This window comes from Typopeltis vanoorti, chromosome 8 (genome assembly GCF_054136105.1).
Source record: "Typopeltis vanoorti isolate ZY-2024b chromosome 8, IOZ_Tvanoo_1.0, whole genome shotgun sequence".
Classification (NCBI taxonomy): Eukaryota; Metazoa; Arthropoda; class Arachnida; order Uropygi; family Thelyphonidae; genus Typopeltis; species Typopeltis vanoorti.
In genome coordinates this window covers 115,953,731-115,973,152 of record NC_143556.1, presented here as the reverse complement: position 1 = coordinate 115,973,152, position 19,422 = coordinate 115,953,731, and the positions used below count along the sequence as shown (strand labels likewise).

At 37.0% G+C, this 19,422-nt stretch overlaps 1 protein-coding gene across 1 annotated transcript in view; it reads right to left on the bottom strand.

Annotated features, from left to right (window-relative positions):
- Positions 1 to 19,422, bottom strand: part of LOC150104300 (uncharacterized) — a 346,794-nt gene that overhangs the window by 34,009 nt on the left and 293,363 nt on the right. The window contains exon 12 of the mRNA XM_090396282.1: positions 4,416 to 4,602. Within this exon, the coding sequence (XP_090252408.1) occupies positions 4,416 to 4,602 (187 nt within the window). The remainder of the gene's footprint in view (positions 1 to 4,415; positions 4,603 to 19,422) is intronic.

The following is a 19,422-nucleotide window of genomic DNA, read 5'->3' as shown; positions in this document are numbered from 1 at the left end:
TAAACTTCAGCTGAATATTTTAAAAAAAAAAAACTTATATTTTGGATCCAAAAACACTAATAGGACTTCAAGCTGTAAAGTTTAAACTGTACAACTGACATTTTTCAGTGAAATAGTAGTAGCATATTCAAAGCAAAACTCTACTAAATACTAAAATTGTAAAGTGGTGGGTGGGCATATAAAAACAATTTTAAGAATAAAAAAATATTCTTTTATATACAGTTGTTGTATGGATAACTACTTCCTAAATGTGAGAAATTGATATATGTAATTATATAATCAACACTATTAAAATTTGGCTGGCAAACAAGGTTTCATAAGATTCCTCAAATAATCTCACAAATTTAAATTAACTGCAATGAAGTTCCACTTTCTGCAATTTGATACAGTGGCTAATGTTTATAACAAGCTCACCAGTCCTGACAGGCAATATTTTCAGAAATGGATTACATCCATTTTTGAAATCATGCTCTTCTGACTGCATGTTCTACTCTGTCTTTTAATCTATTTCCTAATCAGTAATGAAATAAATGTAAAAACAATGTCACTGTCACTGTGTTTAAAACAAACCTACATCAAAAACTAATTTCAACAAAAAATTACAAAAAAATACACAATATGCCAAAATACGAGTACATACAAAGTCATGATCATGTCCACTTTACTAATATCCCATCACATATCCAAACCAGATTCTTGAGAAACCCAAATTGCAGCTACAATAACCACAGTCCATCTTCAATGTCCAAATTACACACGTCTTTCAAGATAATGCTAAATTTAGAACCCTCCTTTGCTTTTTGACCTCTAGCTTAAAGTTTCCTTGTCTCATTCAGTTACATTTGCCTGATGCATTTACTGCTCTGCAAATTCTGAAAACTGCTCTGACCTTTTCACCTTTTTATCTCTGAATAATGTCCACAACTCAGGCTGGCTTCCCTTTTCCAGAACCACTGGACAAGATACCAAAGTACTTACGAATAGTCATGACTTAATGCAAATTATACATCTACCAGATAACTATCCATACTACAAACACCCTTGATCTTTTCTGAACCACAGGTCACCTTTCCTCTCAGTAACTCACACAGATCATAACATTTGCAAGTTTCCTCTCTCACAAAATACCATCCCTTTAGCCACTCCCAACCTAATTTACTTTAGCACAAAGGAAAGGCAACAAGTGGGATGACCTCCAGAAATCTTCCTTTCCATACTGAGACTACTACTTCCACTCTTCTGATCCAAACTCCTGCTCTGATCTAGTCACAGAAATTATTCTCACCAGAATGAAGGCTGTCATACATTCAAAATGTCTACTTTCCAAGGTGTGATTTATCAACATGTTGAAAAAAAAAATTCAGCATACTACAAATGGCTTGCATCAGGAACTCCAGCTTCATACTTAGCTTAAGCTGAAGCATGAAATAAATACCAAACTGTCATCAGCAAAGCCAAATCTGACTTCCTAAAGGTCAACAGCAGAAAATTCATCTCCTATCCACATGAAAACTGTGCCTTCTGTGCTCTTGCAAAGACCATTGGATCCAATTTCTGCTCACCTGCACTTTTCTCTCTCTCTCTCTCATCCAGATGGTATCATACCACTGAATGAGATAATATCTCGATATCAAGCTGATCACTTGATATCCCTCTTCTCTAACTTCTGCATAGATGACTACAGCAAGTCACCTCCTACCATACCAAAACGGAGCACCATAAGCATTCTGTGGTGTTTCAGCACAAAAAAGATATCAGAAGAATACTAAATAGCTTAGATACCAAAAATGTCTTCTTACCATGATGGCATCTCCCCCAACTGTATTCAAAACTTGCATTCCAGAACTAACGCCTCTCCTATATTGTCTCAACAATCTTTTATCCTCAAGACTTATCCCAATACATGGAAACAAATAAGGGAATTAAGTCTATCAAATTAACAACTAATTAATCACTTTAACCTCAGTCCTTTCCAAAATAATGGAGAAAGTCATCAACAATCAAATTCTCCACTACCTGGAGATCTGCCAGTTAATGACAATCAGTATTGATTCCTCCAGTCTAGATCCACAGCTGATCACTTGAGAAATCCATACTGGTTGTCATTAACTGGCAGATCTCCATGCAGTGGAGAATTTGACTATTGATAACCTTTTCCATTATTTTGGAAAGGACTGAGGTTAAAGTGATTAATTAGCTGTTAATTTGATAGTAGAATTATCTCCTTTCTTTGGAATAGGCTGGATGTATGTTTGTTTCCATGTATTGGGATAAGATACTATCATATCCAGCAGTATGATACCATCCTGATGAGAGGGAGAAGTGCAACTCAGCAGAAATTGCATTAAATGGTCTTTGCAAGAGACTAGAAGGCACATCTTACATCACCTACCACTTGACATGTACCATGGAAAGATTTGGAGAAATGTGCCATTTGCCCTTGACATTTCCAGAGCATCTGATCATGCTACTTTGTTACTAAGTTTTTTTGAACAGCTCCCCCTATCTTGGAGCTTCTCCACCAATGTAGGAATGCTTTAGTACTGTTATACTGCCAGCCCTTCTTTCCTATATATGAATGACAAGTCAGTAATCACTCCACAGCTTTACAATGGATGATAGTACACTTCATCCATCCTACTCATATAGCAAATCATGCATTGCACAAACATCCCAAGCTTCAAGATCATCTACAACTATAACCTTAAACACTGATTCTACACCATTCTTCAAATTGGTGAGGATAACCTGGTTCAGTTTCAATGTAACCTTGTCTTTTCTCTCTCAAAATGAATCTCACCTGCCCTCACCATCAGTAATGTAGAAATTCTCACCGGGCAGGATCAACACTTTTACTCTCCTCCAACCTCTCCTTAGCATAAAGACATATTACTTCTTCAAAAAACTAGGTAATCTCTTGTATACTCCATATGCTACTTTCACTCATCCAGCTATTAACTCTATACAAATCCACCCATCCTTAACATATTGTTCACATAATTTGGATGGTGCATCCAAAACCTCCCTAAAATTTCTTGCTCCCACAGCACACTAAATAGAAAGCAAGGACTTACTTCATGACATCTGGAAGTCATTAATTGGTGTATGTAACATTCATGAGCTCTCTTATGCCAGCAATCATATACAGAGTTTGTACAACAATGTACAGATGTGCCTAATGATGCACATGATCTAACTAATCATGATGTTTTAACCACAGATCCATAATTACATGGATGTGAAGTGTGTATTGAAATCAATATAACCTTTGGATATTGAAATAATATGGATATGAAGCGTATATTTCTGATATATTTGATCCACATGGCTGTTTGGATGGTTAAACTATCAATCCAGTATATTTCAATTTATAGAAATAATGGCTGTTCAAAATGTTTTAAGTTTTTTTTGTGCTAAATATCTTCATGAAGATGCTGTCAGCCATAAAGACAGCAAAACATGTTGTAGTAACATTCAGTTTATCAATAAAAGGTCTATGAGTTAAACCTAGTTAATCATTCATAATTCATATAAACTACTTGTAGTTAATTATTTAAAAAAGAGAGAGACCTGATAATATTAATTATCACCACATGTTAATATAATCCTTTAAGAATTTGAAAGTACTTTTTTTATTTTCAGTGTGATAATTTCTTTGTCTATAAAAGACAACCAGAGATAAACGTTTTCACGATACAAACATGTTTGGGAATAATCACTCTTTATATACCCCTTTATACACTTTGGACACTCCTTCACATAGGGGATGGAGTTTATCCTTATCTGCTCTCCTAATGATAAACTCCATCCCCTGGCATATCATAGAGTGTATGAAGTTTCATGAGACTGTAACTTTTGACCTACTATGCATAGACAGGAAGATCTGTTAACATTCACCTTGCAGATCTCCAGGAAAGTCTGGACTTGCCTGGAGATCTTTATAGAAGTCATTACGGGTAAAAAATATTATTTTTAAAGTCAGCCATGGCTATGAAGCATTCTCCTAACCTGAACAAGTATGGTTGCATTTGCCAAAAATTTGGGAGACTATTAATTTGGGAGATTATTTATTATCTTAAGATCAACTTCTACATAGCTGTAATACTCCTTTTTTACAATAATAGAGGGTGCCAAATTAGGGCTTAGATCTTTAGTTTGTTACAGTTTGAACTGTTTCACTTACTCATTGTGGCGTGTTAACTATAACATGTAACTGCTGTGAAGCTGCTGGTTTGAAATCTAGCAAATTACAAGCTAGTTAATAAACATCTTTTTATTTTATAGTTTAGTTGGTTTGGTGTTGTAATATCATTAAAATAAGTTATGAATATTCAACACTTAACTTGTCTATTAGATTAATTGTTGTTCTATTTTAGTTCTATTTTGGATAATTAAAATGATATATTATTACTCACTCCTTTAATGCGACTGTTACATTTAGCACAGATGGGTGCTAAGAAAGCTTCATAGCAGTTTTCACAATACAGCTGACCTTGTTCTTCTACAAAACCAATATCTTGAAGAGGCTGTGCACAGTGTACATTGTTGCATAAGAAATGGTCAGGACACCATGTTTTACTGAGAGCTGTTACAAAAGGGCCCCTAATGACAAGAAAAATAGTTACTACAGGACAAAGGAAAATTGCCAAATCATACATAATATATACATGGTGTCAACATTTTTTTTATATCAAGAAACATTAATGGATTTTTTTTTTCCTTGCCTTAAAAAGTAAATTCAATGTGATTAAACTAATATTCACATATTTAGATACCAACAAAATGTTATAAACATAATAAAATACTAATAAATCCCTATCTGCTTCAAAAAAGTAAGAGAGAATGAAGGATGATATAAATTAGACATAAGCCGTATACAGTGGTTCTGATCACATAGATACTGGGAAGATTTTATAAAGAGCAGCAAAGATAAGTGACAAGGAGTAAAGGACCAGTTTCTACATAATGGAGAAAGTCACCAAGGGAGTGAGAAGCAGGTATTAGTGGATGCATGGAATGTATTATTCAAGAGGATGGTCAGCATGCAGACACTGAATGATTTTAACATACAATGTTATCGGTTTGGTGAGACCTAGTGCACCCTCCCTCATAAGGAGCATGGCTCTGTAGAGGTCCAACAATGATGATAATAATACTGATTTTTACTATGGCAAGCCTACAGGAATAGTTTCCTATAACAAATTTATTTTAGTATAGCATTATACCTCTGGAGCTTTGGCCAGAACATTTCAGTACAGGAAGATATTTAAAGAGAACAGAAAATATAAAAAACCAAACCACGAAATATTAGATATGGCATCCAGCAACAGGAAATATTTAAGGAAATATGTTCTTACAAGACATCAGTTTCCTTCCCATAAATAAAGAATATCAAAGATAAAATTAGCTTCATTCTAAAAGAAAACATAAAAGCAGTCTTTGTACCCAGTAATATTAGCAACATCTTCAAAAACTGATTAGCCTAAATCACTATCTTTAGCTAAATCCTTCTAAAGAGAAACTAAGTTTGTTGGATTATAGTCTGAAACAACTAAGGCTAATGAAACCATTATGTTAACTGTGTCTGTTCTCCAATACATGCATCTGTTTTGCAGGATAGAATACCATGTTTCTGAGAATTAAAATTTCTTCTACCAACAGAGACCAGCTAAATTTCCTTCACTTGAAAAAGCCATTATGTCATTCGAGAAGAAATGGGAGGATAAAAATCTAGAATCTGTAAGATAGAACATCTTATAAACTCTTATTATGTTTATTCAGGACCTTCATGGCATCATAAAACGTATCATGGGAGGCTCAACTTAAACAACACAAAGTCTATCATACCATTCCATAAATTCATTCACCGTTTGTGCTCTCACCGTCCTATTAGGCAATGCATCCCACAGCCCAACACTCTCCATGCAAAAAAGCCACTCCTCACTCTCTTACTCACCACTTCCATTTGTAACTTCCAGGGATGGCACTTTGTTCTTGCTAATTCTCCTCGTACTACCATACAAAAGAACTCTCCAATGTCAAACCATGTAACTAACTCTCAACAATTTAAATGCCTCGATCAGATTAACCCTCCTTCCACCTACTAAATTTTACAGTCCACATGCTCTCATCCTATCCTCAGGATTTGAAGGGAATAAAATCATGACTGTACAGAATTAGCTGTGAGGATAGGATGAGAACATGCAGCTAATGCTGTACAGTCATGATTTTATTCCCTTCAAATCCTGGCAACCAAAACTGAGCACAATAATCCAGATGTGATCTTATCAGGGCTTTATACAATGGAATCACCACTCTGCTTATCACTGCTGGTCACAGTCCTCAATATTGTAGCAATCCTCTGAATTCACCAGCTTTGTATGTCCCCTAAACTTAACATTTCTATGAATCACCACCTAAGGTAATTTGTCTCCTCTACTTCCTCTAGTACAGCTTCTCCAACAGAGTATGCAGCCTCCCATCGGTGGATCCCAAACTTCAAGATATATTTAGTTGCATTAAACTGAAACCCCCTCTTCATTTGCCCACATGTCCAGCTTATTCAAATCATCCTGAAGGGCAGTTTTTTGAAGATGATATGAAGCCAATTTCACATCATCTGCAAACGACTGAATATCTCCCTGCAATCTGTTGACAATGTCATTGATATAAAGGGTTTCGTTACTGATCCTGTGATACCCCCCACTTGTAACCATCTGTTTTTCTTGATATTGCTGCCTCATACACAACTCTGATATCTTTCAGACAGCCAATCCCCAAACTAACCTGATATCTAAACTCATGCAACTTAAATATCAGCTTATCATGTGGCACCCTGTCAAATGCCTTTGTAAAAAAATGCAGTACAGGTATCCCTTGATTAACGCAGTTATCCCTCAATGTTACCGCATATATCAAAATTGCGTTAATCAAATCTAATAATCAATGGTAAAAAGTACAATTCGTTTTCCTGATCGATTACTGTACTAATAGTTCGTTTTTTATGGTACTCTTTTAGGAAAGATAAAAAATGAATTCCAAGTAAATGTTTAATAAATGCTTGTACCTACATTATTTACTGCAATTTTTTATCAAAAGAAGTTATCAAGAGTCGTTTGAACAGTTTTAGTTTTTTTCTTATCGGCATAAATTCTATGATAACAAGCAAAATGACTCTCCAGACCTCGGCAAAAAAGCAATAAAACATAAAGAAAAAAGACTGCAAATATAATACATGATGGTACAAATTCAGTGGATATTGAATCCAACATTATTTCATAAGCCGAATATAGAAACTACAAGAATTTCGTGCCAAATATATAGAAAGTAAAAATTTCGGTGGATGCAAGCATCACCAACCTTATGGGCAACCATAGTAAAGGTGGAGTAAGCTCCAGATCACTTTTGCTTAGTATTTTCCATATATGTAAAGCACATCTCCTAGAGGACATGTATGATAAATAAGTCTTTGGCTCTCCATGGTTTATTTATTTTCAGTTACAATTTAAAAATTTCATAAGCCGAATTAAAGAATAAAAAAAAAGAAAAAAATTAAACCATACTATAATGACATCGGAGGTCGCGGTATCTCTCAGATACAGTTTACCATCATATATCACATATGAATGCACAGCTACTCATGACTTCCAAGCTATACACTGAATTGTGTGAGAATATTTATATTAAGCATTTTGCTTGTATCTGTCAGATCAGCTGCAAGCTCCTCAGGGTTAAAGGCGTGTTAATCAAAACTCTTGCCGTGTATATCAAGGGACTGCTGCAATTAATTTCGCCGCGATAATCAAAACCTCGTTAAGCAAGGGATACCTGTATATGCATTTTCCTCATCAACCACTCATTGCTTTATTATAAAAAGGCAATTAGATTTTTACAACAAGAGCACACTTTAACAAGTCCATGATGATCCTCAAAGATAACATTACACTTGTCTTCCCAATGCTACATATCATCTCTCACTAATTCCTACAAAATCTTAACAGCTACAGTAGAAATGCAAACTAGTCTGTAGTTTGACACATCCATTCTACCACCACCCTTATATAATGCATTCCACATTCCACAATGGCACAATCTTGCCCTCCTTTCATTCCTTGGGCACCTTTCCCATAGCCAGGTCAATGCCAAGTCATTGGAACTGTCAGTTTCTTAGCACATTCTTTTAAAATGTGGTGAAGTCCCATTGCCTGAATGACATCCAGAGCACTTAGTATTTGAAACACACTCCCTCTTGCACTTCCAAACCTTGAACCCCATCCCTCTAGTAATAAAATCTTTTCCAGGATGAGATACCCCCAATAAAGTGATTATTAAGTAACTCTAGTATCTTCTGCGTCAATCACGCTACTACCATTTTCGTTTAACAACACCATTCTTCCACAATCATTTCTCCTCCTATTGGTCATACCCACATTACCATGCTAGTCACTTTCCTGGCCCAAGTCTTCTATTCTTCATGCAACTGCTATCCACTATTCTCTCTATACTTTTCCATAACCTTGTTTTCATCTGCAGTTCCCATTTCATATCTTTAGTCATCCCCTTTATGACAAATCATGTTCTCTTTTTCACTTGAAGCGAGATATTCACATTCAGGCAAGATATACAACTTCCTGATAAATATCTCTTTGCTGGTTACTGTGCACTGGTGTATCTCACCTTTCCAATTCTTCCATTCTATGAACCTGCCCCACTGATTTCTAAGATTATTATAATCTTAGAAATTATAATATAATTCCATATAAATGCCTTTCTTCTTGATATTTCTGCATATTTCTGTATTAAATCTGAATACCAGATTTAATACAGAAGCCAAATCTAATATTCACAAGTTAAAGGACACACAAAGAACATCAAACACTAACTAGAAAAGAGATTGAGATTGACATGCCAGATTTAAGATAAACAGGAGTACAACAAATCATATATTCTTATCAGGAAAAAGTACACAGGACATAATATGCCATAATTTTACTGACATACAGAAAGTATTTGGCATGATCTCCTCTGGAAAATTCAACAGTATTATTATTATCATTCACCTCCAGGGAGTCCAAAGACTCATCGAGGAAGGGCATCTACTCTACAACTCTGCTTCCACCACTCACAATCCACCAATATTGCCATCTGTTCCATAATTGGAACAGATGGCAAGATAATATATTACTCATTGCATCCCTGTACTCATCTTCTCAAATGATGGATTGGGATCAAGGGGAACTATAGCACTATCTTTTCAACTGAGTAAATAACAATACAGGGGTGCAAGTTATTGTATTTAACTCCTTCCTCTCATTTGGAGCAAATGAAGACAAAGAATTGTGATATCAGAGTCACAGTAAAGAAACGAATAAATCATCCAAAAGTTTGCTGATGATATTGATCTCCTAGCAGAAAACAAATCAAATCTTCAGGAAACATAACCACAAAGTCAAGATCATACTCCTAAAAAATGTCATGTTATAAGTGCTGAAAAATTAAAAATGACAAATATCTGTGCTTTGGTAATAAAGGAATGATCAGTTCAAAATATTGCAGTAGTTTTAAGATGGAGGAACAAGATAGAATTATTATTATTATTCAGGCACTCATGGAGTCAAAAGACTCATTGTGGGAGGTCCTTTCTAAGAAACACATCTATCAAGACTCATCGAGGGAGGCCCCCCCCCCTAAGAAACACAAAGTCTATCATACCACTCCTTAAACTCATTGACCGTTCTCCCTCTCACCACTTCATCAGGCAATACATTCCATGGTTCAACCACCCTCCATGGAAAGAAACCACTCCTCACCCTCTTTCTCACAGTTTCCTTTCATAACTTCCAGGGATGGCCACTTCTCATTATTACTCCTTCCCACTGTTCAACCAAGCGAAAGAACTCCCCACTGCCAACCCTGTAACCATCTCTCAGCAGTAAAAGTCTCAATCATATCACCCCTCCTCATTCTATCCACCAAACTCTGCAGTCCACACTCCCTCAGCCAATCCTCATAACTAACATTGTACAGTCCTGACACCATCTTTATTATCCACCTTTGTACCCTTTCCACAGTCAATTTATCCCCTTCAAATCATGGGGACCAGATCTGAGAACAATAGTCCAAGTGTGGTCTGATCAGAGTCTTATACAACGGAATGATAACCATTTTATCTCTGCAGGTCAGTATCCTTCTGATTATTGCAGCAATTCTCTGTGTTACCTTCACTACCTTTGCAATATGTCTCCTAAATTTCAGGTTTCTATCAATCATCAAACCCAGATCTCCTGTCTCTCCTACTTCCTCCAGTTTAACTCCTCCCATAATGTACGCAGCATCCCATTGATGTGTCCCAAACCTCAAGACCTTACATTTTGCTGCATTAAACTGACATGCCCACCTATCTAGCTTATTCAAATCCTCTTGCAAGACTACCACATCTGCACTATTACTAATAACCCTTCCCAGCTTCACATCATCTGCAAACAACCGAATATCCCCTTGCAATCCACGGACAATGTCATTGATATAAAGGTTAAACAATATAGGTCCCAGTACTGAGCCGTGTGGAATGCCACTTGTAACCTTCTGCCTCTTTGATATTACTCCACCATTCACAACTACTCTCTGATACCTATCGGACAGCCAATCCTGAATCCAGTTGATCAATCTGACATCCAGACCCATGTGCTTCAAGTTGCAGCACATGGGTCTGCAGCACATCCAGACCCATGTGCTGCAACTTGAATATCAGCTTATCATGTGGCACCCTGTCAAATGCCTTTGCTAAGTCTAGGAAAATGGCAGTATATGCCTTTCCCTCATTTAATGCTCTACTAACTGTTTCATAAAAGGCTAGCATATTGCTAAAACAAGAATGCCCCTTCACAAATCCATTTTGACTCTCACTGATAACATTACCCTCATCTGGCAAATGCTGTATATGGTCCCTCACTACTTTCTCCAAGATCTTGCTAACTACTGATGACACATAAACTGGCCTATAATTAGACATGTCCAGCTACCGCCCTTATGCAAAGGCACTATCTTACCTTCCTTCCATTCCATGGGCACCTTTCCCACATCCAGACTTTCATTGAAAAGCCAGGTCAAGAGCACTGTCAGTTCCTTAGTACATTCTCTCAAAACTTGTGGTGAAATACCATCCAGTCCCACAGCTTTACTAACATCCAGAGTACTTAGTATGTGGAACACACTCTCCTCCTGCACCTCTAAACTCTGAACCTGCTTTATCTCTCTAGTATTCAAATTGACTCCTCCAGGATGAAATACTCCAATATAGTGTTCATTGAACAATTCCACTATGTCCTCTGTAGAAGTCACTCTATTCCCATTTTTATCCCACAATGTCATTCTTCCACAGTCATTTCTCCTCCTACTGGCCACATAGCTAAAAAATTCCCTAGGATTTTCCTTTGATCTAAGTGCCAATCTTTTCTCATATTCCAAATTCGCCTTCCTTACCATACTAGTCACTCTTCTGGTCTGTGTCTTATATTCTTCATGCATCTTCTCTTCACCTATCTCCTTATATCTCTTCTATAGCCTCTTTTTTGTATGCAGCTCCTGTTTAATATTGTTTGTCATCCACTTTACTCCAAATTGTGTCCTCTTCTTCACTCGTGGAATACAGCTTAGCATTGCTGCTAACAAATATTCCTTCACAATTTCCCAAGCACTAATGATATCCTGGCCTTCCAATTCCACCCTCCATGGAAGTGTCCCAAGTTGATATCTAAGACTATTATAATCACCTGCTTTATAATTCCACATAAGTTCCCGTCTCTTTGATACTCTTGCATGTCTATTCATTTTCCAAGTCAAAATCATATGGTCACTGTCTCCAACTGGTGGGAGAAATGTCATCTTAGTTATTATCAGCTGTTTGGATGCTATAATCAAATCCAAAACTCTTGAACCTCTTGTTCCCTGTTACATGTTGCCTAGGACATTTGTCCCTCAAGAATTCTAGAAATTTCATTCCCTTATTGCTACATGCATCTTCCTTTCTCCAATCTGTATTGCTGTAGTTAAAATCTCCCATAACAATCGTTCTTGCACTTGCCATGCTCAACTGTCTCAACATCTCCTGGTCCCCACCCTCTGTGCTCCTTTGTCTGTAGCAAAACACCACTAAATATCCTGTCTTGCCCAACTCCACCTCACACCATATGCTTTCAAAATCATTAGTGTCACAGCCTTCCAAAGCCTCCATTCTTAGAGGACATAGGTCATCACTTATCATAAGCAGTACTCCACCACTTCGCTTTCCCTTCCTATCCTGCCAAAAAATGCTGTACCCAACAACTTCTATTCCTGTTATTATAACCTCTTCTGTCAACCACGTCTCTGCGATCCCAATAATCTTTGGCCAGGCTGATGCTATCAGTGCCACCAATTCCTCTCCTTTATTCCGAATAGTCCTGGCATTGGTATAAAGCATAAAAATGTCATTGTTTCTATACCCAGCATTATCCCCTCTAGACTCCACTGGCCTCAGCATTACCTGATGTCATCCTCCTTCTCCCAAGTACCCTATCCCACAAGAGGCCACCCCTGCTACCATCCACACTGGGACACACTGACTCATTCAGAACAGCAATCTCTCCTGATGCCTACGTCCTTCCTCATTCAAATGCAAGCGGTCTCTCGCATACAATTCCTCTCTGCTCTCAAATGCACTCCAAGTATCCACATATCCAAATCCTCTCTTCTGACATATTCTCGCTATTATGCCATTCAATATCACTGCTCTTCTGATCAGCTCGACATTATCCTACCTAGGCAACACACACACACACACACACACACTATCTTTCCTCTCTGTGTCTTCTTTCGTACAGCCTCAATCAAAAATCTCATATCTCTCGCTGACCTATTTACACCATCACTCAAGTCATTTGTTCCTACCATCACAACCATCTCATCCACCCTTTCACCTCTCTTAATTGCCATAGCCACACTTTCTATCATTCCTCCTGGCAAACACTCTTCACGCATCTTATCTTGAATACCACGGTTCATTGAGTCCCCATACATTACGCCTCTTACCACCATATTCCTATATTCCTCGACTGCTCACATGCATCCCTCACTCTCTCTCTCTTGTAACAGTTTCTCTCTGTGCTCCCCTACTTATCTGTTTTCCTGACATCACTCTATTTCTAGTCCCTGTGCTCCCTTGCATTCCTCTCATTCCCTCTCTCCTGCTGTTTCCATTCTTTCCTCTTCTATCATTCCTTTATCTGACACTCATTCCCTCTCTTCCACTTATCGTATTCTCACCTCTATCATTCATACAACTCTCTCATTCCCTCTCTTCTACTGTTCCCATTCTCTCCTCTTCTATCACTCCCATAACTCCCTCTCATTCCCTCTCTTATACTGTTCCTATTCTCTCTTCTTCTACCATTCTCATAACGCTCTCTTAATCTCTCTCCTCTACTACTGTTCCTATTCTCTCCTCTTCTCTCATTCCCATTACTCGCTCTCACTCCTCCTCTGATTCGTCTTGCATCCGTCTCTTCCATTCGCTTAATTTCATCTTTCACACTTCTCATCTCATTCCCCAGACATTCCACCTGTCTTTCAGCTCATCTATCTCTCTGTAAGTCAGCCATTCTTGTTTGATCCTCCCAAGACTATCTCCTAAAACTTCAGAATCATTCTACCTTTCCATACTCCCCACTCTTATTATTTTATTCATACTTCTCTCGCCCTCTATCATACCCGTCATCTCTCTACATGGAGAATCTCCCATCTGTGACTCAAGGAGGTCAGTTATAGTCTCAACGAGGTCAGTTATGGTCATTTCTAAATCACCAAGTTCCTCCCATTACCTGCATTTTGCGCATATACATTTTCCCCCTTCTTTCTCCTGCCACATATACAATCGCCGGGATGCATACATTCCGCAAGTCCATGCTACAAAATCCTGTATGATTTCACGCAAAATAGAGTCCTTAAATGGGGGGGGGGGGGGGACTTGGCAATACGCCATTTGTAATGTTATCTGTCACTGCTGCCATTATTTAAAATAGTGTCGCTAATTAGTGTCAAAAAAATAAACGCTAAATAAGTATCAGGGAGTATAACTATAAGAAAAAGTACAAACAATTTCAAACAGAACATTTAAGTACACTAGATATAAATAAATAAAATGAAATAAATAAATAATGAAAACTTATCCTTCGTCTTGTCTTTCACCGTTATGCATTCGATTCCGACCCCATCTTCTTGGTAACCAAAATGCACAATATCACAACAACAACTAACTTCAAAAAATAGCCACTGACGGACACTCGTATTCCAGAAAACAAGTTGGCACTACAAAAACGTAGAAAAAAACGGACTATTCACCAATTAATAAGCACTTTCTTCAGCACAGCTCAAATTCTCCGCCACGTGCTACGCCAACTCTAGCACCCTGAACAAGAATTTCAAAAGTAAGAATAGCCCTCCAAACACTAAATGTACTATGGTCAAAAGACTCACCAGCTTGTTTTCTGATGGAAAAAAAAAAAAAAAAAAACTACATTTAACAAATAGATTACATCTTATTGCCACATTTGTTAATTTTGTATTCCTCTTTGGAAGTGAAACTTGGACCCTCTAAAAAAAGGAGATATAAAGAGATTGCTGGCATTTGAAATGAGGTGCTGTACGCTTCTAAAAATACCAAACAATATCACAAATCCAGAAATGAGGCAAAGATCAGTTATTTTACTGATTTAAGTATGTTTACTGCTTATACTGGTTTTATCACAAAGATTTGAAGAAAACACAGAAAGCTCAGTATCCTTCAAACCTTGGTCATATTAGAATATCTAAGAGACTCCTAGTGCAAGTCATTGAAAGACCTCTTCCAGGATCTTGAAAAAGAGGAAGACCCCAAAATAAACTAACTAAATAATATAAAAAATGGACAAATGCTCCATTTACAGAGCTGAAAGGTAGTCAATCAAGAATTGACTTAAGGATTTCTGTAAGGAATGGTTCCTGATATCTACCCAATGGATCATAGAAAAAAGGGGAAAAAAATTACACTATATAAACAGAACATTAAGAGTGCTAAACATTTCCAGTTAAGAGAAAAGCAGCATTTAAGGTTATATAAGTATTTTAGCTTGGACAAAAAAGAGGGGGGGGCAGCTAATATGAAGTGACAAATATGAACACCAAGGCAGCTTCGAGTTATCCGTTTCCCTCTAAGGATAACAGATGATATAGCTAGTGGGATAGAATGTTAAGGGTATAGTATTTTTAAGGAGAATAAAGAAAAAAGAGTGGGGAGAGGGGTATTGTTGATAAACTGCAACCAAAGAGTAAGGGTTCAACTGCAGGCAAGTTGCAGTTCAATTGCAGGCAGTCCATCTGGTGTGAGATAGAGGCCAGCAGGACAAAATATACATTTGATTGCTGCTATAGGCCAGAGAATGTGAAGGATGATGCAGATAGTATGCATCGACAAATAATTTCAATTAGGGCAGCTAATTATTATAGCAGACCTCAACTATGAAAACATAGATTAGAAATAAGAAAGAAATGGAATTTATGCAATTACTAAGGAATAATTACCTAAGGCAGCATGTGATGAAAGTTTGAGAGTGCTAGATCTAGTATTTGCATCAGAGACTGTGTATGAAACCAAGATGATCACACTGCAGTGAGAACGATCATATAGTCTTGATCTGGGAAATGTGTGGAATTTTCAATTAAGAGGGGGGGGGTATATGGAATTGATGGGCTGTTAAGGCCATCAATTCATTCCATATACCCTTAGGAGATTACTTGAAGCAATTGTCATAGCATGAGACTTTTAAACTGTTGAGAGGTGGTTACAGGGTTGACACTGGGGAGTTCTTTTGCTTGGTTGAACAGCAGGAAGGAGTGATGATAAGAGGCCATCCCTGGAAGTTATGAAAGGAAACTGTGAGCAAGAGGGTGAGGAGTGGTTTCTTTGCGTGGAGGGTGGTTGAACCGTGGAATACATTGCCTGATGGAGTAGTGAGAGCGAGAACGGTCAATGAGTTTAAGGAGTGGTATGATAGACTGTGTTTCTTAGGGGGGGGGACCTCCCCTCAGTGAGTCTTGACAGACTTTATGTTCTTAGGAAGGACCTCCCACAATGAGTCTTGACTCCATGGAGGCCTGAATAATAATAATAATAATAATAATAATAATAATAATAATGAGAAACTGCAAAGGCTGGATGTTGATGGTGCATGGGAAGTAGTAAAGGAATGTTTGAGGGAAGTAATAGCAGACTGCATACTAGAGTCAGGAAGATAAATCAAGTCGGAGTTAAATGGATGAACAGCATGATTAAGCTGGAGTTACAAAAAAAAGAAACATTTGTGCAGGGAATTAAAAAAATAAAGGTGACAAGCAGGCATATAAGCAGTACAAAGCATAGGCCAGAAGGGTGACCTATATGGTAAGAAAGGCAAAATTAGATACGAGAAAAAATTAGCAGAACAGGCCAGAAGTAATGCCAAAGAGTTTTTTTCAGTATGTTTCAAGTAAAAGGAAAAATTATCATGGAAGAATAATTTTAATCAATCTCAATGGTAGGGAGGTAACTTAGCAGACAAAATAATTGAATGATTAAGTGAACATTTGGCAAGAGTATATCATCCAAGTGAACATATTGTAGTAACAGGAGAGGCATTTATTATTATATACCACTAATTCAAGCTCTACCCAAGGGCCTATGAGCTGTGGAAATACTCTGTGAATATGAATGCTGTGCCAAATAAAGTGGGCTTTTGCAGCTGCCGATTTTTAATCCATCTAACTCGAGTGCTTGTAGATGTTTTTTCAATGTTTTAGGGATGGCCCCTAAAGCACCTATTATTATGGGAACAACTTTCATTTTATTTTGCCAGATTCATTCAACCTCGACTTGCAATTTACGATACTTTGTAATTTTTTTCAGTTTCTTTGTCTTCAATCTGACTATCTCCGGGTACTGATGTTTCAATAAACAGAATACCCTTGTTTTCACTTTTTTCAACCACTGTTATATCATTTATATTATATTAAAAGCTTTTGGCAGTATATATATATATATATATATATATTTTTTTTTTTTTTTTAAAAAAAAGATTAAATGACTGAAAGAGAAGAGGTAAAAAGTAAAAAACACTGTTTAATTAAGCATGACTGGCCAAAGTTCTTAAAAAAATACAACATCTGGACTTCCTTCACTCCTCTTCTGAAACTCCGTTCCTTGCTAAGTAGGCCCAAACAAAATCATCATCATCATAACGAAATTCCTGACATTTACCATCAAGAAGTGTACAGGATATGATAGTACTACATGAAAAATTTACATCATTACTAACTTCCTATCTACAATTTTCCTCCAAATCAATCTATTACCTGCCAAGGCTCCAACATTGTCAGATCTTACATTTCTATCATTTAAGGCACTTTTTTACTGTATCAATCCACCTATAACTTGGTCTTGCTCTGTGTCTTTTTCCTTTCAACCTGACAGAGAACACTTGTTTTGCTACTCTTTACTTTCATATTCTGTTTAAGTGACCATACCACCTGAGATTAGCTCTGCTAACACATTCCTAGATGCTGTTAATGTCAAGTTCTTTCCTAATATCCTCATTTTTAATATGATATTGCCATTGATGCCATCTGTTCATTCCCCCCTAATCTTCTCAGGACTCATATCTGCGGTCTTTGGTCAAGTGTTTTACATCTAACCCAGCTCTCAGATCCATAAGTTAAAATTGGTTTGAACACTGTCTTATATACAGCTAATTTAGTCTTTTGACTAATTTCTCTCTTATTCCATATAAATTTATTCAGTTGACTTCCTACCACACCAGCTTGTTGATCCTGTTGTCTATTTCAATATTTAATTTTCATTCTTCACTAAAAACCGTGCCTAAGTAGCTGAAATATTTTACTTGTTCTATAGGTTCTGCATTCACAATGCAGTTGATATTTTCAATGTTTCTGCCTCATTGTCATCTTGTTATTGCTGACCTTCATACCATATCCATTACAACAGTTATTCAATTTAGTCAGGGAATCTTGCAGACTTGTAGTGGATTTATTTAGAAGTATAACATCATCTGTATAAAGCAAAGAGCTGAGATTAACATCTCCAATTTTGATATCAGGTTTAATACCACTTTCCTTCATAATGTGATCCATATAAGATAATGAATAACAGAGCAGATAATGTATCCTGGTGTCATCCTTGTCTGACACTAGATTTAACATGAAACCATCTTCCTGTACTTCCTTCAATTCTAACTGCTGACTTACAACTCAAATAAAGACTAAGTATTGCTTGATATAATGCCCCATTAACACCATATAACTGTAGCATTTTGAATAACTTCTCTCTTGGCAACTTGTCATATGCCTTTTCCAAAACTTAAATACAGATCTTTGTTATATTCCCATGATTTCTCAACTATCTGTCGTAAAGTGAAAATCTGATCCTGACAACCACTATTTGGCCTGAATCCAGCTTGTTCTTCATCAAGCCTCTCTTCCACAATCCTTCTCAACTGTTTCTCAAGTATACTTGCATATATCTTACCAGGAACACTCAGTAATGAAATACCTCTGTAATTCTCACATTCGGTTTTATTTTCCTTTTTATATAGAGTACTATGAGAGTTCTACTCCAATCATCTGGAATTCATCCCATTGTCCACACCCTCCGAACTACAGTGCAGCCACTGTAAGACTTTTATACCTCCATACTTGAATATTTCTGGTCGAATATCTACTCCCACTGCCTTTCCACATTTCAGGCTTTTGATGGCTTTTTCTACCTCAAGTACAGATGTGTATTGCTGATTGCATGCCTGGTCAATGTTTTTTTTATCACTGTGCTGTCATCACTGCTAGTTTCATTTAGCAATTTTTCAAAGTAATTACTCCATACTTGAAAGATATCTTTTTCTCCAGTTTTTATATCACCTTTATCCAGAGGCATAGCTAGAGGGGAACGGGGGGAGGGGGCAGTCCACCCTGTGCGGCACTTTGAACATTTTTGAACTTTTGCAGTTAATTCTAAAATACAGTCTTGAGAACTCGGTTCCAGCTATTGTAATACTACAGCGAATTTTCCTCACAATTGCAATAAGTGTTGCTAGTTGTGAGAGGATGTTTTCCAAATAAAATTGATTAAGAATTACCTAGATTACTATGAAATAGACTTCGTCAATGTCATTGATGATTTTGCTAACAGAAAAGCAAGAAAAATAACAATTTTAGAATGTTGAAATTAAAGTTTTACTTCAAAAATAAACATAGGTTTAAATTTATTTCCCTATACGTCGTTTTGACTTTTTGTAGTATTTTTGGTATGTATTGAGAGGAGCGGCAAACTCAGGGACCGCTCCGGGTGGCAAAAGCTCTAGCTAC